The 16184-nt window shown below is 38.7% G+C and overlaps 1 protein-coding gene across 3 annotated transcripts; it reads right to left on the bottom strand.

Annotated features, from left to right (window-relative positions):
* Window positions 1-793: 793 nt before the first annotated feature.
* ercc6l2 (excision repair cross-complementation group 6-like 2) lies at window positions 794-14285 on the bottom strand. 3 transcript variants are annotated; one of them, XM_026270066.1, is made up of 19 exons: window positions 14076-14285; window positions 13825-13887; window positions 13333-13729; window positions 13135-13245; window positions 12843-13036; window positions 11989-12150; window positions 11611-11818; window positions 11250-11507; window positions 10651-10770; window positions 8344-8415; window positions 8036-8181; window positions 7838-7933; window positions 7207-7306; window positions 6914-7066; window positions 6014-6085; window positions 4372-5083; window positions 3945-4099; window positions 3242-3411; window positions 794-1984 (listed from the first exon to the last, which is right to left on the bottom strand). In XM_026270066.1, exons 3-19 carry the CDS (start codon window positions 13606-13608, stop codon window positions 1105-1107), a joined length of 3885 nt encoding a protein of 1294 aa, XP_026125851.1. In that variant the 5' UTR covers window positions 13609-13729; window positions 13825-13887; window positions 14076-14285; the 3' UTR covers window positions 794-1104. The 3 variants fall into 3 exon arrangements, with proteins under 3 accessions (XP_026125851.1, XP_026125852.1, XP_026125853.1); XM_026270067.1 differs by having other exon boundaries at window positions 13825-13883; XM_026270068.1 differs by lacking the exons at window positions 13135-13245; window positions 13333-13729; window positions 13825-13887; window positions 14076-14285 and having other exon boundaries at window positions 795-1984; window positions 12901-13038.
* Window positions 14286-16184: the final 1899 nt, after the last annotated feature.

Here is a 16184-nt window from a genome sequence, read left to right as displayed (position 1 = left end):
AGTAAGGACTGAAGATTAATTTAGAAACCGGTTCTAGCTGTAAGTCCACCCTATCCTTTAGTGCATTATGAAAGGCCTTTACTGTACAGATAAGAATCTGCCGCTCTCAGGAAGGTATTATCATTCTTTGTAAACCAACCACCCGGACAATTGCGGCAAATGTTGCGTGAAGACAATATGCCATCCTTGTTCTACCTCCCAGAAGTTTGGAGGCTGTCTGAAGTGTCCTGTTGTAGCCCCAACTTGTCTTGGTTTGAATTAATGGCTATCAACACTTTCTAATTTCAGCATTTAAGAGAAGATCAAGAGTGAAAATCCTACCCATAATCCGCCTGTCTACCTCAGTGCAACAGCTGAGTGATGTGAGAAGACAGCTGCAGGTCACACATGTCATTTCTCTCGTAGTGCCACCGCTAATGCACTTCCAAGACTTAAAATGCAGCTGTAATGAGGACAACAACAGGCACTGAGCTCTGCGACTCACAGCAGACGAGATGAAACGAGCAGCAGCGGCCTTAAGCTTCCATGAGAGAGATTCATGCCACTTCATCAAAGCAATTACACTACTTCTTCAAAACTATTTACACCACTTTTTGGCCTGAGGTCCAAGACCACCGACTATTTAAGCCATTTAGCTGCCTGAAACAAAACGAGATGCAGTTGTGTGAGAAAAAAAGGAAAGTTTTAATATAAATACTGCAAAATATTTAAGGAAATAAAATAAAAAAATTCAAAATATGTAATGACACCACCAATGAACCATCTTTGTCAATGTTACTTTATTGTAATTTTTTTTTTTTTCATTTTTTTTTTTTTTTTAATCTAAATTCTCCTTTTATGGGAAAAAATTAAATTGCATCCTTGTGCCTTCATTAAAACATCAACTCTAATATAATTAATAAAATGAATAAAAGCATTAACTGACAATCAGTTATTCTGTGAAACCTATTGAATCCCGAGGGGAAAAAAACACATAAAAAAAATTAAATGAAAAAGAAATAAAAACAAATAAACTTAAAAAGCCTGCACTTGCAATAACATATAACATTGAGAAAAATATAAATTAAAATATAAAAGAAACACGTTGTTGAATGAATTTGAAAACTATCGTTTCCAGAGAAATTTCTCATTTTTTTTCCAAAGCTGCGAGCTTTCTGTATTCTGATTACTCTTGGACTTTGCAGAGACACTGGCACTGTTACAGATCTTCTCCACCTCTGTCAGATCTGTGAGTTTGTTAATGCTCTCCTCATTTCCTTCATTCAAAATGTCCCAAAAGTCTTTCCCTTTACTTTTTGCTCTTTCTGTGCATGTGGATGCTTTCACATCTCTAGCTTGGTCCCCAGTTTTCCTCTTAGACTTGAACAAGTCATCCAGGATGGATATGTCACCTATAAGGTCAGTAATTTGGGAGGAGCTGTTGGTCTTGGTTGAGCTTGATGCAACACAAGCATCTGTGGAGACACGAGATGACCGTGAAGGGTATTCCATGTCCTTGAAAGCTTGTGAGGAAGTAGTTATGTTGGTTTTACTTTCTTCTACTGGTGCACAGCTCCTTTGAGGAACATGTCCAGAAGTGGATGATGAGAATTTGGCTGGGGAGGGCATCTTATTTTTATTGTTTGTGAGGTCTGTACTGCAATGAACCTTAGAGGTTTCGGTTTCACCCACTTTCTTTTTCTTTGATGCTTTACTTCCATCCTCAACCTCAGGGGTTGGCACCTCAGCTAGAGTTTTAAGAGAAGAGATTGGGTGGGCTCTTTTTGAGGTAGGTCTTTGTCTGGCTGTAGATGGAGGTGATGGCTCTGGCTCGATGGCTTTAGGAAAGGTCTTTCTGATGATGTTCTTAAGTTCAGGGCTCTTCTGGCTGTAGAAGCTCCGTAATCGACCAAGTCTCTGCTCCGAATCGTTCTTCAGAATCTCTTCTGCAAAGGCCCGCACAGAGTCAAATCCAAAGACCTGAGCCATGTCTTCAAACTGCTGTCTGCAAGACCAAATAGCATCTTAGAGAGACAGCTAACTACAAAACCTGTGTTAAGCATGTTCATTTGGTAATCTGCGGCATCTCTGGCTTCTATCCAGGTTAAAGACAAATACAAATTTTAAAAATCTATTTAAAATAAATACGCCAAGTTTTTTAAAAAGTACTCTTTATATACATGTTGGTTTCAATATATGAAAGAAGTCAAACCATGTGACATTTTACAACCTGAACGTACCTTGACATGTCCTAAAAATGTCAAATTATCTTTTATATTTTCAGGGACTTCTTAATATTTTCAGAGAGTCATGAGATCATTTCATAGATGATTTCCTGTTTTGATTTTTTCTAAATGTGTCTGCAAATTGGTTAGACCACACAACTTGGAATAAGTAGTTTAGTTCCAAACGGAGTATACTGTAGTGTTCTTAGATATTGTTTTATACTCCATGCATTGCAGAATACAGCCAGTTTATGACAGTCTGTATATTATATCATTAAACCACAGCCCATAAGTTACAACATCATAAGAACCAGAAGATTTGCTTAATGCTAAAAGCTACAAAACCTGTGAAATAAAATATGTTCTTAAAGAGAAACGGCCAAAATGAAATACTCTGTCATCATGTATTCACCCTCACGTTGTTCGAAACCTGTTCTTATGTGGAACATAAAAAACAGAAAATTCAGCGTTAGAGCATTCTCAGGAAAACTCTTCGTAATTTGTAACTGAAAGAGCTCAAAAGCTGCTTGTGGCGTAACTTCTAATGGCGGTTGCCACCCTTTGTGGTTCAAAAAGAGAAAGCTATCTGTGAAGCAAGCCTCTTATTAAGTATGTGTCTGTGTGGAGCTGGATCATATTACAGCAGTCCATCAAGAAAAAGAGTATATACACTTGTGTGTGTGAGTGTGTGTTTTCACCATTACTCGAACAAACAGTACATTTACGAGACTGTACTGAGGAGAAAAGCAGAATAAAGAAGAGGTTTTGCTCATGACTTGGGAAACGGGTGGGTGAGAGGGCTCTGGGGTGGTCTTCCCTCACTCCTGCGGGGCCGGGGCGGGGGGGCACACCATAGCTGTGGGGAGAACTGGCACATGGCCCTGCGCTACCAGGAATTTCCTCTCACTGACTTGCTGTTCTAGTGTTTGTGTTTTTAGCCCAATTGACACGATTATACGCTTTGTGCAGAGTTGACGGCGAGTCGGATCCTTGTGTGAGGAGAAATCGAAGTATTTTGGAGCAGAGAATAGAGTTACCTGCACATGCTGCTGGGCGTCTCTCCCACTATGACAGTGACATTGTTCAGGTTGTAAGAGGTTTTGATGTTGTGTTTGACCGGATGTTCATTGTGGGGTCTGCCATATTCCTGCAGCGTCCGATCTCCGTCAACACGATCTGGGAGTAGTGCGGGATCAGATGACTGGCTCTACAACACAATGAATACAGTGTCTTAGGATTATGCTCTAAAATTTACTTTCCAAACAATCTTTTAAATGACAAAAAATCTTTGAAGTTATTGGTCTCTCTCAATCAGTCTGATGATGCTTTCACAGAATGGAGCAGTTTCTGTTGACTCACTCACTGAACAGAGGTTTGTACTTTGAGTCAAGTCTGGCAGGAAATTCTGAAGTTTTGTGTCATTCGGGATTGTAAAATAATTGAGTATTATGCTGTTGTTGTATTTTTGTACTTGCACTGAAATAATGTAGGCAAAAGTGTGAAAATGGCTACTGAAATTGTGGTGTTCAAAAAATAAGGCATGGTTGTTTAAATGACAACATGTACTTAAACACACATTGTGATTACTCTATGTAGAAAAAAAGAAATCTCTAAAACATACCAAAATATTATTATTAGTTGCATTAAAATACTGAACACAAAAAGTGCAGCAACTGTTTGATTCGCCCAACAGCATGCATATATATCCCAAAACAACAACAACAACAAAAAAACTGAAACCTCTGATGAGTCTGGAAGCTGGTTTGCAAGAAGCTGCGAGTGCTTGTTGAGTTCAAACACATCTCGTACGGCAGCACGGCTCAGGCGGTCTTCTGCTCTGCTGGAGCCCACTACCTTCTGATTAGAGTGTGTGTAGCTCACTTGCTGAAGACCACCTGTCAGACAAGTCAGAAAATATCTTCAGGTATATTACATTCCAACCATCTCAAAAAAAGGTCTTTGTTTTTTGACTGAAACAACACAGTGAACTCTAATGTAATTGTTAATTATTCTTTTTGTTGCAGATCTATTATTTTCTTAAATGTTTTTTTTTTTATGAAAACGATTACTTGGTTATTTAATTGTATATTCTGTGTGTATTATAAAAAAATATATTAAATATACAAGATGGTTCCCAATAAATAGTCTAATTTATGAAATGTTCAACCTAATAATGAGTCCAGTGTTCCAGGCATTTCTTCATCTCTGGATCGGGTTTTGTCAGATCCTGAGTTTCGGCTCTTTATGCCCAAAGATCTTTGAGTAGAGTTGTCCCTCCCAGAGGACCATCTGTCAGCTGATTTATTGTCCTGAGGAGAAGAACCCTTCATACATCTCATGCCTTCTTGGGGAACTTCATCTTCAGATGAGGTCAAACTTTTATCTCCAGATCTTTTTTCTGCAAACTTCACCCTTTTTTGCAAATGATTCTCGCAAGCGGTCACGCTGTCTTTGTTGTGTTTATGTGAACTTGTTGGAAGGAGATCAAGGTCTGGTGATTTTCTCTGCTGTTTACTATCAGCGACTCCCTCCAACATTTCCTTGGGTTCAACGAACAGATCCCGTGTCTTAGATGTTTGTCCCTTAATCATGGTGGGTTTTTCACAGTTGTCCTCATCCTGACTACTAGAGTCCTCGTCACTGTCTGTCTCCTGCCGTTCTCTCTGAGCCAACTGTCTCTGGAGCAGACCATACAGGCCCGTATTGCCAATGCAGGCAGTACCACCAGCTCCCCCCACTTCTCCTGTGTGTGCTTCTGAGGACCTGGGCCTGGAGCAGCAGGGATCTTCATCCTCACTTGCACTGCTGAAGTCCAGCACCCCTGCAGGTTTGAACCCAGCACCAGCTGATCCAGCTGCTCTCTCAGTAGACTGAAGATCCTGAGGGGAATCAAGAGGGGCTGTTAGTTTTATCCTGGAGATAGTTTGTTTAGCGATTACTTGTATATAAATATGAAAAATAAAGATACATAAGTTTAGTAGGTTGCTCTTCAAAAAGGTGTTGTAGCTTTAACTTTGCTTTAAAGTTTCTTTTTTCTTTTTTTATCTTCATTTTTGTCAATTTATTTGTATTTCTAATCAAAAATCTCTATATAATAGATAAAAAATCTGCAAACTATATATATGCTATATTTTAAAATAGTTATGCAATTTTCTCCTATTTTTCCTTAAAATACACAATATATTACTGTATACACAATATACCAATATACACATTTATAGCTATTGCTATTGAACGATTTCCAAACAATGTTATATTTAAGCTAGTGGTCTAAACTGAATGTAATCTGGGTGATAAAATAAAACAAAATGACTTTCTACGGTTTCATCTTTGCTAAATGCAAAAATTCAAGTACAACTGAAATGGTGCAAAAACAGAACATTGAAGGAAACACCGCTCTCGACCAGGGAAAAGTCATATTTAGCTATTCAGATTTAAATGTATATAACCGTTTTTATGCAACTTTATCACACTTTAATTGATAACGACAACTAGTTTTCAGCTAAACACTGACTTTGACAAGCTGCGGCGGCGGGGGCTGCAGTCAGTGCCCATCCTCTTCAGAAAAACAATGTGTGAGGTTCTTTCCAGAAGAACAATTAGATAAGGCCTCTGCTGAGTAAATAAATGTGGTATAGATAGTACGTTTCTGTGTGGTCTTCACCATTGGGTTTGAGAGGGGGTTGATTATGACCATGTGTTCGCCTGTCATGCCGTGGGAACAGATGGATGATGGGAACGAAGAGGGGAGAGGTGGGTGGGAAAATGAAACGCTTCAGACACGGGTCTGTGAAAGGGTGGGTACTCACTGGCTCCTGCAACATCTCGTCCAGAGCTTGAGTTCTGGCCGTCGTGATCCCCACCTCCACTCGGCCCTCCCTCTGTGAACCAAACACGCGATTCCCATCATGTCAACGAGAAGGAATTCATTTCATATAAACAGTTCATTAAAGCGATGTCATTAGGGATATGTAGAAACCCTTTAGATAGCATCCACATGCTCCTCAGAAACTCAAAAAAGAAATTACAAATCCACAATCTGCACAAAAACCTACATTAATACCACAAGACTAGGGTAGCAATAACCGACTGATATAACAGATGCTGATTACATATCTACACAAGAGTCGAATGCCAAGTTAGAGAGCATATAAGGGGCCATTTAAATATTGGGCCTGTAAAACACTATGCACGCCACTTTCTGATTTGTTCCCAAAGTGTTCAGGTGCTTGCGCTCCGGAGGCATCTGCCATTGCTAAGCAACCATAACCTGCACTCTCCATGAAGAAGTGGAAATTTCAACAAAGGATAAATGATTTGAACAGCAACACTAAAAAACTGTTTGCAGTAGCTCTGCTACAAAATTTATTTAAAAATTGCTATCCATATACAGCTATGATCAGCTGTTCCTTCATCTTTGCTGAGCTTTCAATGTTGTTACAGGAAAGGATGAAGCTGATTGGTTGGTTCTTGTCACATGACTCCACTGCGGGCTTGTGGCATTCTAAAATGTGCACGGACACACCTGGAAAAAAAAGGGTGCGTAGCACCGCATGCGCATCGCGACGTGATCACGTGTGCATCGCGACCGCGTCATTTCCATTATGAGCGCGCCTGCCTTGCGTCTTAATTTGAAATAATGAACATGAGCACGTGAAAGACGCAATATGTGTACAGCCCTAACAATGCCATTTTTTTGGTCTTTTTACCTCCAGGATGCGGTGAGTAAGACAGGTGCCATCAGTCTGCAGACGAAAAAGGTTTTGGATGCCAAACAGCTCTCCTGCCTGGCCATCGGTTCCCTGAACAGCCTCAAAGTAGCGTCTAGCATTCTCCCGGCCTATGACTGATGACTGAAGTTGCTGTCAAAAAATCAAGGGGAAAAACATTAGTGTCAGATTTGACATCTTAGGACGAGGGAGCTAAAACTATGTGGCTACAACTATAAGAACATTTTATTAATGTTGATGCACAATATTATGTCTATTTTTTATGCTCATACCTGTTTGTAAATCTGGCGCAGGTATATGATCTCCTCTACTGTTCCTAAAGAGATAAGTCTAAAAACGGTCACATCCCTGCACTGGCCAATACGATACACCCTGTAAATGAAAACAGAAAGAATGTCAGGTCCACACAGGTCTTACTGGGACCTTAATAATTTCCATTCACCTTGGGTTGAATCTTGGGTTACCATTCAAATATTTGAGGGCGGTAAGATTTTATTAAAGACATCACACACACACACCGTGAACACACACCCGGAGCAGTGAGCAGCCATTTATACTGTGGCACTCACTGCTCCGGGTGTGTGTTCACAGTGTGTGTGGGTTCACTGCTGTGTGTGTGCACTTTGGATGGGTTAAATGCAGAGCACGGATTCTGAGTATGGGTCTCCATACTTGGCCATATGTCACGTCACTTTATGCTCATCAAGGATGCATTTATTTGAAGAAAATACATTAAAAAATCTTGTTATTATTATTTCTTTCTTTCAATCTTTTGAACAGCAGTATATCTGCTGGTGCAGAATTTTGAGAATGACTGTCAGTATTCAATACAGAGTACTTAATCTTTCTGGCATGCTGTTGTGAAATGTGAATACCTAATGTTATGACTTTTTTTTTTCTCACCTGTCAATAGCCTGAAGATCATTGGCAGGATTCCACGTTGGATCAAACAACACGACAACATTAGCTCCAACGAAGTTGAGACCAAGCCCACCCGCCCTAGAGAAGAAACATGAGGATCAAAGGCATTGTGAATCCTGTTGTCATAAATGTATGTGAGATCTTATAACGAAACATAATAACTTCTGAAGCCACACTCACAGGGTAGACACCAGACACAGGTTGACATCCCGAGAGCTGTTGAACTCTTTCACTATCTTAACTCGGTCCTTAGACTTGGTGTTTCCATCCAGTCTGTGGTACTCCAGACCCTCGGCCATGCAATAGCTTTCTAGAACATCTAACAGCTGTTAAAATACGAATAACGAAAGGTTTGTTCTACTGGATTCACACTTATTATAATTAGGACTGTCAATCAGTGAACATGTATATATTTTAATAGAAACAGATTTTTTTTTTTTTAATAAATGTCGCTTCTTTTAAAAACTTTTTGTAACCAACCGCCTCACCTTGGTGGAGAGAGAAAAGAGTAGAACTTTGTCTTTCTTTGCGATAAAGTGGTTGAGTAGCTTTTGCAGAACCTGCAGCAGGAAGAAAAACAGGACATGCTTCACAAAATGATGACTGGTGCAAAGACAATCTTGCTTATCATAACATGTGGAAACACAAAGGTTTTCATTTAAATCGTAATGAGAAAACGAGAACTAACACGTCAGTCAGCGGCCACTGGGTAGAGATTAACAGAGCGGGCTGTGTCTTTTCTTTCTATTGCTGATGTTTCAGAAACCAGCGCCCATTCTTGTGAGGATGCCAGTAACTCAGCATCTGCCAATAACAGCACCCTCAAGATGCTCCGGCTAAAGGGAGGGGGAAACCTTTGAAAGGAAGGCCTGAAGAAACGCTAAATACTGTCCTTGTTATTTCTCAAGGAAGTGTATCCACAGCCTGTGAGGGAAGACAGCTCAGGGCCAGTGCTAGCCACAAGAGGGTTTATTAATCTCCATATTGCCAGGGAAAAATCTGGAATGGACTGGAAATTAAGATATCTTGGCAGAGCAGCATTTCTGTGCTGTTCCAGCCAAGAGAAGAACACTCTCAAGGATGTAAGTGTGTCACTGTCAAAGTCTACAATCAAGAGAAGACTATAGAGAGAAAATAAAGAGGGTGCAGACAAGGCCAGATTAGACTTAGCCAAAAGACATCAAGAAAAGCATTCTTTGGATGGCTGAAATTAAGATCAACCTGTGACGGAATGAAGGGAAGAAAAAAGTATGGAGAAGGCTAGGAAAAGCTCTTGATCTAAAGCATACAACATCATCTGTGAAACATGGTGGAGCAGTGTGATGGCATGAGATTGTGGCACTGGGTTACTGGTGTTTACTGACGACGTGACAGAAGACAGAAGCAGCCGGAAGAATTCTGAAGTGTACAGGGATATACTCTCTGCCCAGATGCAGCCAAAGGAAGCAAAGTTGATAGGACTGCGCTTCATAGTACAAGTGGAAATACACCCAAAACATACAGCAAAAGCAACACAGGAGTTTTTGAAGGTAAAAAAGTGGAATATTCTACAATGGCAAGGTCAATATCCTGATCTCAACCCGACTGAGCATGCATTTCAGTTGCTGAAAAAAAAAAACTACATTTAGAAAGACACACAAACAAACAACAATTGAAGTCAGCTGCAGTACAGTACAGGCCTGGCAAAGCATCACAAGAGGAAACACAATCATTGCTGATGTCCATGAGTTCCAGACTTAAGGCAGGCATTGCCTGCAAAGGATTCTCAACTGGTGGTCGACCGATACATTGCCAAGGCTGATACATTTTTCAAATATCGGCATTGGCCGATGGGAAGTAGGAAGTTTCCGATAGCATGTGAAGACAGCAGAGAAGCACTTGCTCAGCACAGTGGAGTGCACTGTTTTGTTAACTTTGTGGTTTATTATTTCGAATCATTTGGGATGCAGTAACACGGCCCTCTCACAATATATTGCTTTACACATCTATCGCATTTGCCGCTCAGAAATATTCACACAATCATGCACCACGTATCAGAAGATCTGCACTTCGTTACGGTTAGCGCTCACACTCACTGATCTATATATAACTGAACCGCGCTCTGGCCCACCTCTTCAAGCCGAGCCAGGGACTGCTAAACGGAGCGATCACACTGGTCAAACGAAACAGGCTTTGAGGGTCAGCAAAATTGCCAAGTGTGAGCACGTCCTAGTTATTCTCCCACATCCCGCACACACAAGTCTCTACCCGCCCATCAAGTGTTGTCCCGCACCGCACTCTGCTGTGATGGGTCCCGCGATCGTGCAGGTCTCCACTTGGAAGATGCCTGTTATAATGTTATGATCAAGACTCCTGACTTGTTTTTCTGAATCAAACTATAAAATATTTTCTATAAAAATGTTATTGTCCTCGGAGTGAAAAATAGCTTGTTTTATATTTAATTTCATTACATTAATGTTATAAGATAAGATTTACCGAAACAATTTTAACTACTACTATGTAAAAGGAATACTGCTCTAAAAAAGTAGTTTTGTGCATAATAATGCGATTAATTGCAGACAATCATGTGATTAATCGTGATTAAAAAATGTAAACTTGCCCAGCACTAATATATATATAAAAAAATTGCTTTCAAATCGAATTAAATGAAAATTAAATATATTCTAGAAAATTACTCATTCGTTTAGTGGGGCCAATGAGAAATTTGAAAGGGTAAGTAAAAATCAGAAAGAAAAAAAGTTTAACACACGATTATTGTGATATAAGTTCTTGATATTTAGGAAAAAATGCCTCACCTTCATTTTTCCACTGTACATGGGGTCAGACATTGCTTCAAAGGCTGCTTGTTTGCACCTCCCTATGAAATCTGGAAATTTCCTAAAAACTTGTTCACAAATGGCTGTAACATATTTCTCCTGTGGTTGGAGAAAGAAAATCACAAAAATATTTACATAAAGATAATGATGTTAAGGATAATGCATACTGGACCAACAGAGTGTATTTAAGCCATTACAAAATTTCGACATGGTACATACTGTACAATCAAACCTCATAATAGTTTCAACAGACCAGTTATACTGCTTTTGTTGGATGAACGACAAAGTACAGTTCAAAGGTTTCGGGGTCAGTGAGATTTTATTTTTTGAAAGAAATTACTTTAAAGGATACATTACAGTAAAGAAATCTTTAAATAAATGTAAATAGAAAACATCCACTTTAAATTTTTATATTTTACAATATTACTATTTACTCTATTTTTGGCATATCTATTTCTCTGTGGAGATGGCATTTCCAATGGCATAATTTGATCAAGAACTAACCAACCCCAAAACTTTTGAACGGTAATGTATTTGACAACACTCCTGCAGTATTTCCACTACACCCAATTACTAACCTGTTTTTTGCTGGTTCCTTCTTTGGACTGCAGTAGTGCGACGTGATTGGCCACCTTTCTGAGGATAGTCAGATAACTGAAGTACAGGTATCTAACTGGCACACCGTTTGCGTTCAGTTTGTAGCAGCACTTCTTCCGTGGACGGCCACTGCCACAGCGACACTTTCCTGAGCTCTGCAACAACAGGGTCACATCGTCTGTGTCCAGCACGGCACGATACACCTTCCGCTGGAAGTCTGTGAGAGAGCAATAGACCACCTGGAGAGGAGCAAGACCAGAAGCAGCCCATATTAGAGCAAATAATAGGATATAACATATTAATTCAGCGGGTTTTTTCAACTTAAGCTAGCCGATAACTCACTCGATCATCTTTCTTAGGTAGCTGGTCACTGATGAGGGCCTTTGTTCTCCTGAGGAACCAGTGTGAGAGGCTTTTGGCAAGGTCCTGAACTGCTTTACGGCCTTCTGCTAGAGCTCTTTTGGTCACGGTGTGCTTTTGTCCAAGCTCAATGGGGTCTGAAAACCTGGTTTTAAAACCCACGGGAGAACCCAGACATCCTGGAATGGCCCTGTGATATGTAAGTGAATTAATGGAGAAATTATCATTATCATAACACTATATCATAACCTATTAAACTGCCTACAAAAGCTGTGACCTTTTAAGTCACCACCCAAATCAAAATGCAGCATGAGTACATCAATTGGGGTTAAAAATAGTAATGTTTTCTGAGTGCCTCACCAGTCCATAACACACCACAATTCCTCCAGGTTGTTCTGAAGGATTGTTCCTGTTAGTCCAACCCTCACTTTGCATCTCATGTCCTTCATGGCCTGAGTGATCTGGGACCTAGGGTTCTTTATTTTGTGAGCTTCATCAACGAAAACGGCATCCCAATCAATACTGCACAAAACCGAGTGAGACAGTATATTATGTGAAAGATTAATTATCGTAATTCGCTTTTCAATTGCAAAGAATATGTTAAAAACTATAGTGAACCATGAACTAAGGCAGTAACCATTTTACAATATACTAAATGAAACTGAAAGTACAATACTGTGCAAAGGTTTGGGGTCAGTAGGATTTTTTTTTTTAATTAAATTTATGCATTTATCAGAGGCTTTTATCCAAAGCGACTTACAGTGCATTCAGGCTATCAATTTTAACCTATCATGTGTTCCCGGGGAATCGAACCCCCAACCTTGCTCTACCAATTGAGCTACAGGAACACTAAAGAATATAATATGTAATATATCATATATTTTAAACAAATTAATGTTTTTGTTTTTGTTTTTTTTAGCAATGATGCATTAAAGTGATGGTAAAATACTGATAATTTTTATTTGAAATAAATGCTGTTCTTTTGAACTTTCTTTTCATCAAAAAATCATGAAGAAAATCTTTAAATATATAAAGAAAAGTAAATAGTAAACTTTTTTAAAAGAAATTCTAATCCATGAACCAAATTACTGTTTTGTTTTTTTATTATAGCCATGGTGAGCATAAGAGAACATGACACGACATGGTAACTCTAGAAACGGTAATAAAACATGTTGCATAAACAATAAAAACATCAGTCAGTAGCATTATTATACCTGTTAAACTGGTCCAAACAGAGTCTAAGGGTTTCATAAGTTGTAAGAGCAATCTCACATCTTCCTCTCTGCACTCGCGCCAGTTCTTCCTCCTTCCTCACACCATGCACGACCACGGCTCTGAAATGACCCCACGTGTCTAACTCATCTTTCCAGTTGTAGAGAAGAGAGAGCGGAGCCACAATTAGGAAAACCTGAATAGAATCAAACATAAAAGAAAAGGGTTTTAATGCAGTATTATGCAATAGAAAATCATCTAACGAGGAAATATTAGATCTGACATTCGTAATACCTTCTGAAATTGTTCTGATGGCTTCTGTGACAGCAAAAACTGTGGCTTATTGTTTTCGACGTCTTTCCATGTACCCGTTTTCCGCAGAACTGCAGCCAGGAAGCCGATGACCTAAAGGAAAAGAGGAAAGAGGAAAATGAGTGGTCCTTGAAAGTTTCAAGGTTTATTCTATACATTGTAACATGCAGATTTACATACCTGAACAGTCTTTCCAAGACCCATGTCATCACCTAAAATGCATCCTCTAGATTTGGCATAGTTGTGATGGATGAATTTTATGCCTTCTCGCTGGTAGTCCCGTAAATAACGATTGATGGTGAATGGAACCTTTACATCACTTCCTGACAGCAGAAATGGCTCAGAAGGACCAGGTGGCGTCTGATTACTGTGAAAGAGAGGCCTTTCATCCTCAAACTGAGGAAGAGAGGTTCTGGCATCCTGCCGCCTCATACATTTCAAATCCTCCTCCTCCATCTCCACAGAGAAAGCGTCCACATCGATGCAGATGCTAACTAGATAAAGTCTTGTTTAGCTGCGACAGGCTTCTCCTTTGGAGCAGCACAAAAGTCATTTTGGTGAGCAGAGTACATTTGACCTGCAAACAAACAAAAATAAATACCATTGAAATCATGTCAGGCTGAAAGGTTAAAGGTAAAGTTAAAGAATAGACCAGAGTCATAATCTACTCACCATCAGCATGTTTTTTTTTCTCCATACAATGAAAGTGAATGTTGACTGAGACTGTCATTCTACCTTTTGAGAAGAAGGACAAAATGAAAGCAAACCATATATTTGTAAACGGAGAGGTATAACGTAACCGTGATGATTACTTTGATTACATGTTAATTTGTTTTGATTTAAGTATCCTTTACGCGTTTCGATCGCTTTAAATCGCTGTTCTAAGATCATTTGTTACACACTGGAAGTCAGTTTGGTCTTACCATCATGAATTCATTTTAGGCTCGCTGTAGTTTCTGGGATTATCATGTACTTCTTGTAGTGTAAACTATGAAGATATCTGAGTGAATGTGAGATAAACAGGTATTTTCCCTCCGCATGTACAATGTATTTGATTTCATTCTCATCTAGTTAGCATAGTGCTACATACAGTGTCGCAATAGAGAGGTTGCGTTTATTTACCTATCTGTGTGTTGAGAGCAGCACTTTCCATACAAGAGCTAAGTACAGTCAAGTAAAATATCTACATTGAATTATGTATTGAATGAGTAAACTAAGAAAAAAAATATTTTAGATTTTGATATTTATACTGTTAGGGGCAGCTTACATGTGCAAAATGTTAAAAACAATATTAATTAAAAATAATAATGTCAAATTATTAGCCTTGCTAATAATGCATAAATACAATTATATGTATATATATAGAGAGAGAGAGAGAGAGCTAAAAATAATTTCCACAACATGATGAAAAAACGAGAATTAGAAGTAAAAAAAAAAAACTAATAAAAAGGTAAAAAGCACATAACAACACTTACTAAAATTTGAACTAAAACCTAAAATAAAAAGCAAAGCTCAAAATATTAATACATACCATATAGTACATAAAATAAAATAAAAAAGAACAAAAAGTTAATTGCAGTCAATTAAATATTGAATGAATAAACTGAGATCAAATATATTTTAACTTTTAATATTTATACTGTTTTATCACTTGTAGGGACAGTTTACATCAGCAAAAAGTTAACACCAATATTAGCATCATCGTTGTTTTTGTCCATTAAAACTGGTCAAAGCATTTTTTTAAATAAATGAAAATAAAGCTGAAATAAAATGCAAACATTAGACAAACAACAAAAATTAGAAGTGTTGCCTGCCAGTTGGGGTGTTTTGCCTTCAGGTTTTCTTGGTGCGACAGCTGACTTTATCGGACCAAGTATTACATCTATCATTACATCTATTGTGAACTGTCTTTCTACAAGTCTTTTTCCATCATGTCTTAAGCAAGCGGTCATTCAATTTTCGTAAATATTGGAGAAAGTGGTTTCATCTCAGCTGAGCTCTTTTTTGGCTAATACGGATGTGCTAGATGCTTTTCAGTCTGGCTTTAGCGCAGGACACAGCACTGAATCGGCTCTATTGCGTGTTTCCAATGATTTGTTACTCATTGCAGACTCGGGTAGTCGAGGAGCTTTAATTATGCTCTACCTTAGTGCATCTTTTGATCTAATAGATCATGATATCCTTATTAAACATTAAGAGCATGCTGTGGGTCTGAGAATGACTATTTTAAAATGTTTTTTTTTTTCATGTTATTTGATGGGACAATCCTTTTCAGTGAGGGTTGGAGAATTTTCTTCCTCTTCAGTCTCTATTGACTGTAGTGTACCTCAGGGCTCCATTTTGGGACCTATTCTGTTTTCACTATTTCGGTTGCCTTTAAGCCTTATTTTCAAGAAGCACAGTATGTCTTATCATTTTTATGCTTATGATATTCAGATTTATTTGCCTATTAGATCTGGAGGATCATCTGTCTTGAGGAGGTGAAGTGCTGGTTAGAGCAAAATCACCTACAGCTAAATGCGAGTCAATCTTTTTTGGGCCAAATAAGGTTGACCGTGAGATAAACAATGTGTTAGGTACATGGACAACTAATGTGCAGTCCCAAATAAGAAATCTGGGTGTAATTTTTGACTTAGCTCTAACTTTTGATTATCAGATTAAATGTGTGGTAAAAAGTTGCTTCTTTCATTTGAGGACTATTGCAAAAATGAAATCCTTTTTGTTTGGTGCCGATCTTGAGACTACGTTTGGACTACTTTAATGCACTTTATTTGGGTGTGAGCCAATCTCTAATTTCAAAATTGCAACTGGTCCAAAATGCAGCTGCGAGGCTCCTTACTAGTACAAAGAAAAGGGAGCATATTACTCCAGTTTTGGAAAAGCTGCATTGGCTTCTGGATGAATATCGGATTCAGTATAAGGTGTTGATGTACGCTTTTAAAGCTGTCCATGATATGGCCCAAGAAAATATTATGGACCTGATTCATTTGAACTCTAGTAGATCTAAAAAAAATATAATTTAACTGCTTACT

Source organism: Carassius auratus, chromosome 8, assembly GCF_003368295.1.
Source record: "Carassius auratus strain Wakin chromosome 8, ASM336829v1, whole genome shotgun sequence".
Taxonomy (NCBI): Eukaryota; Metazoa; Chordata; class Actinopteri; order Cypriniformes; family Cyprinidae; genus Carassius; species Carassius auratus.
The sequence above is the reverse complement of the archived record's forward strand: the minus strand, read 5'-3'. Positions and strand labels throughout refer to the sequence as shown.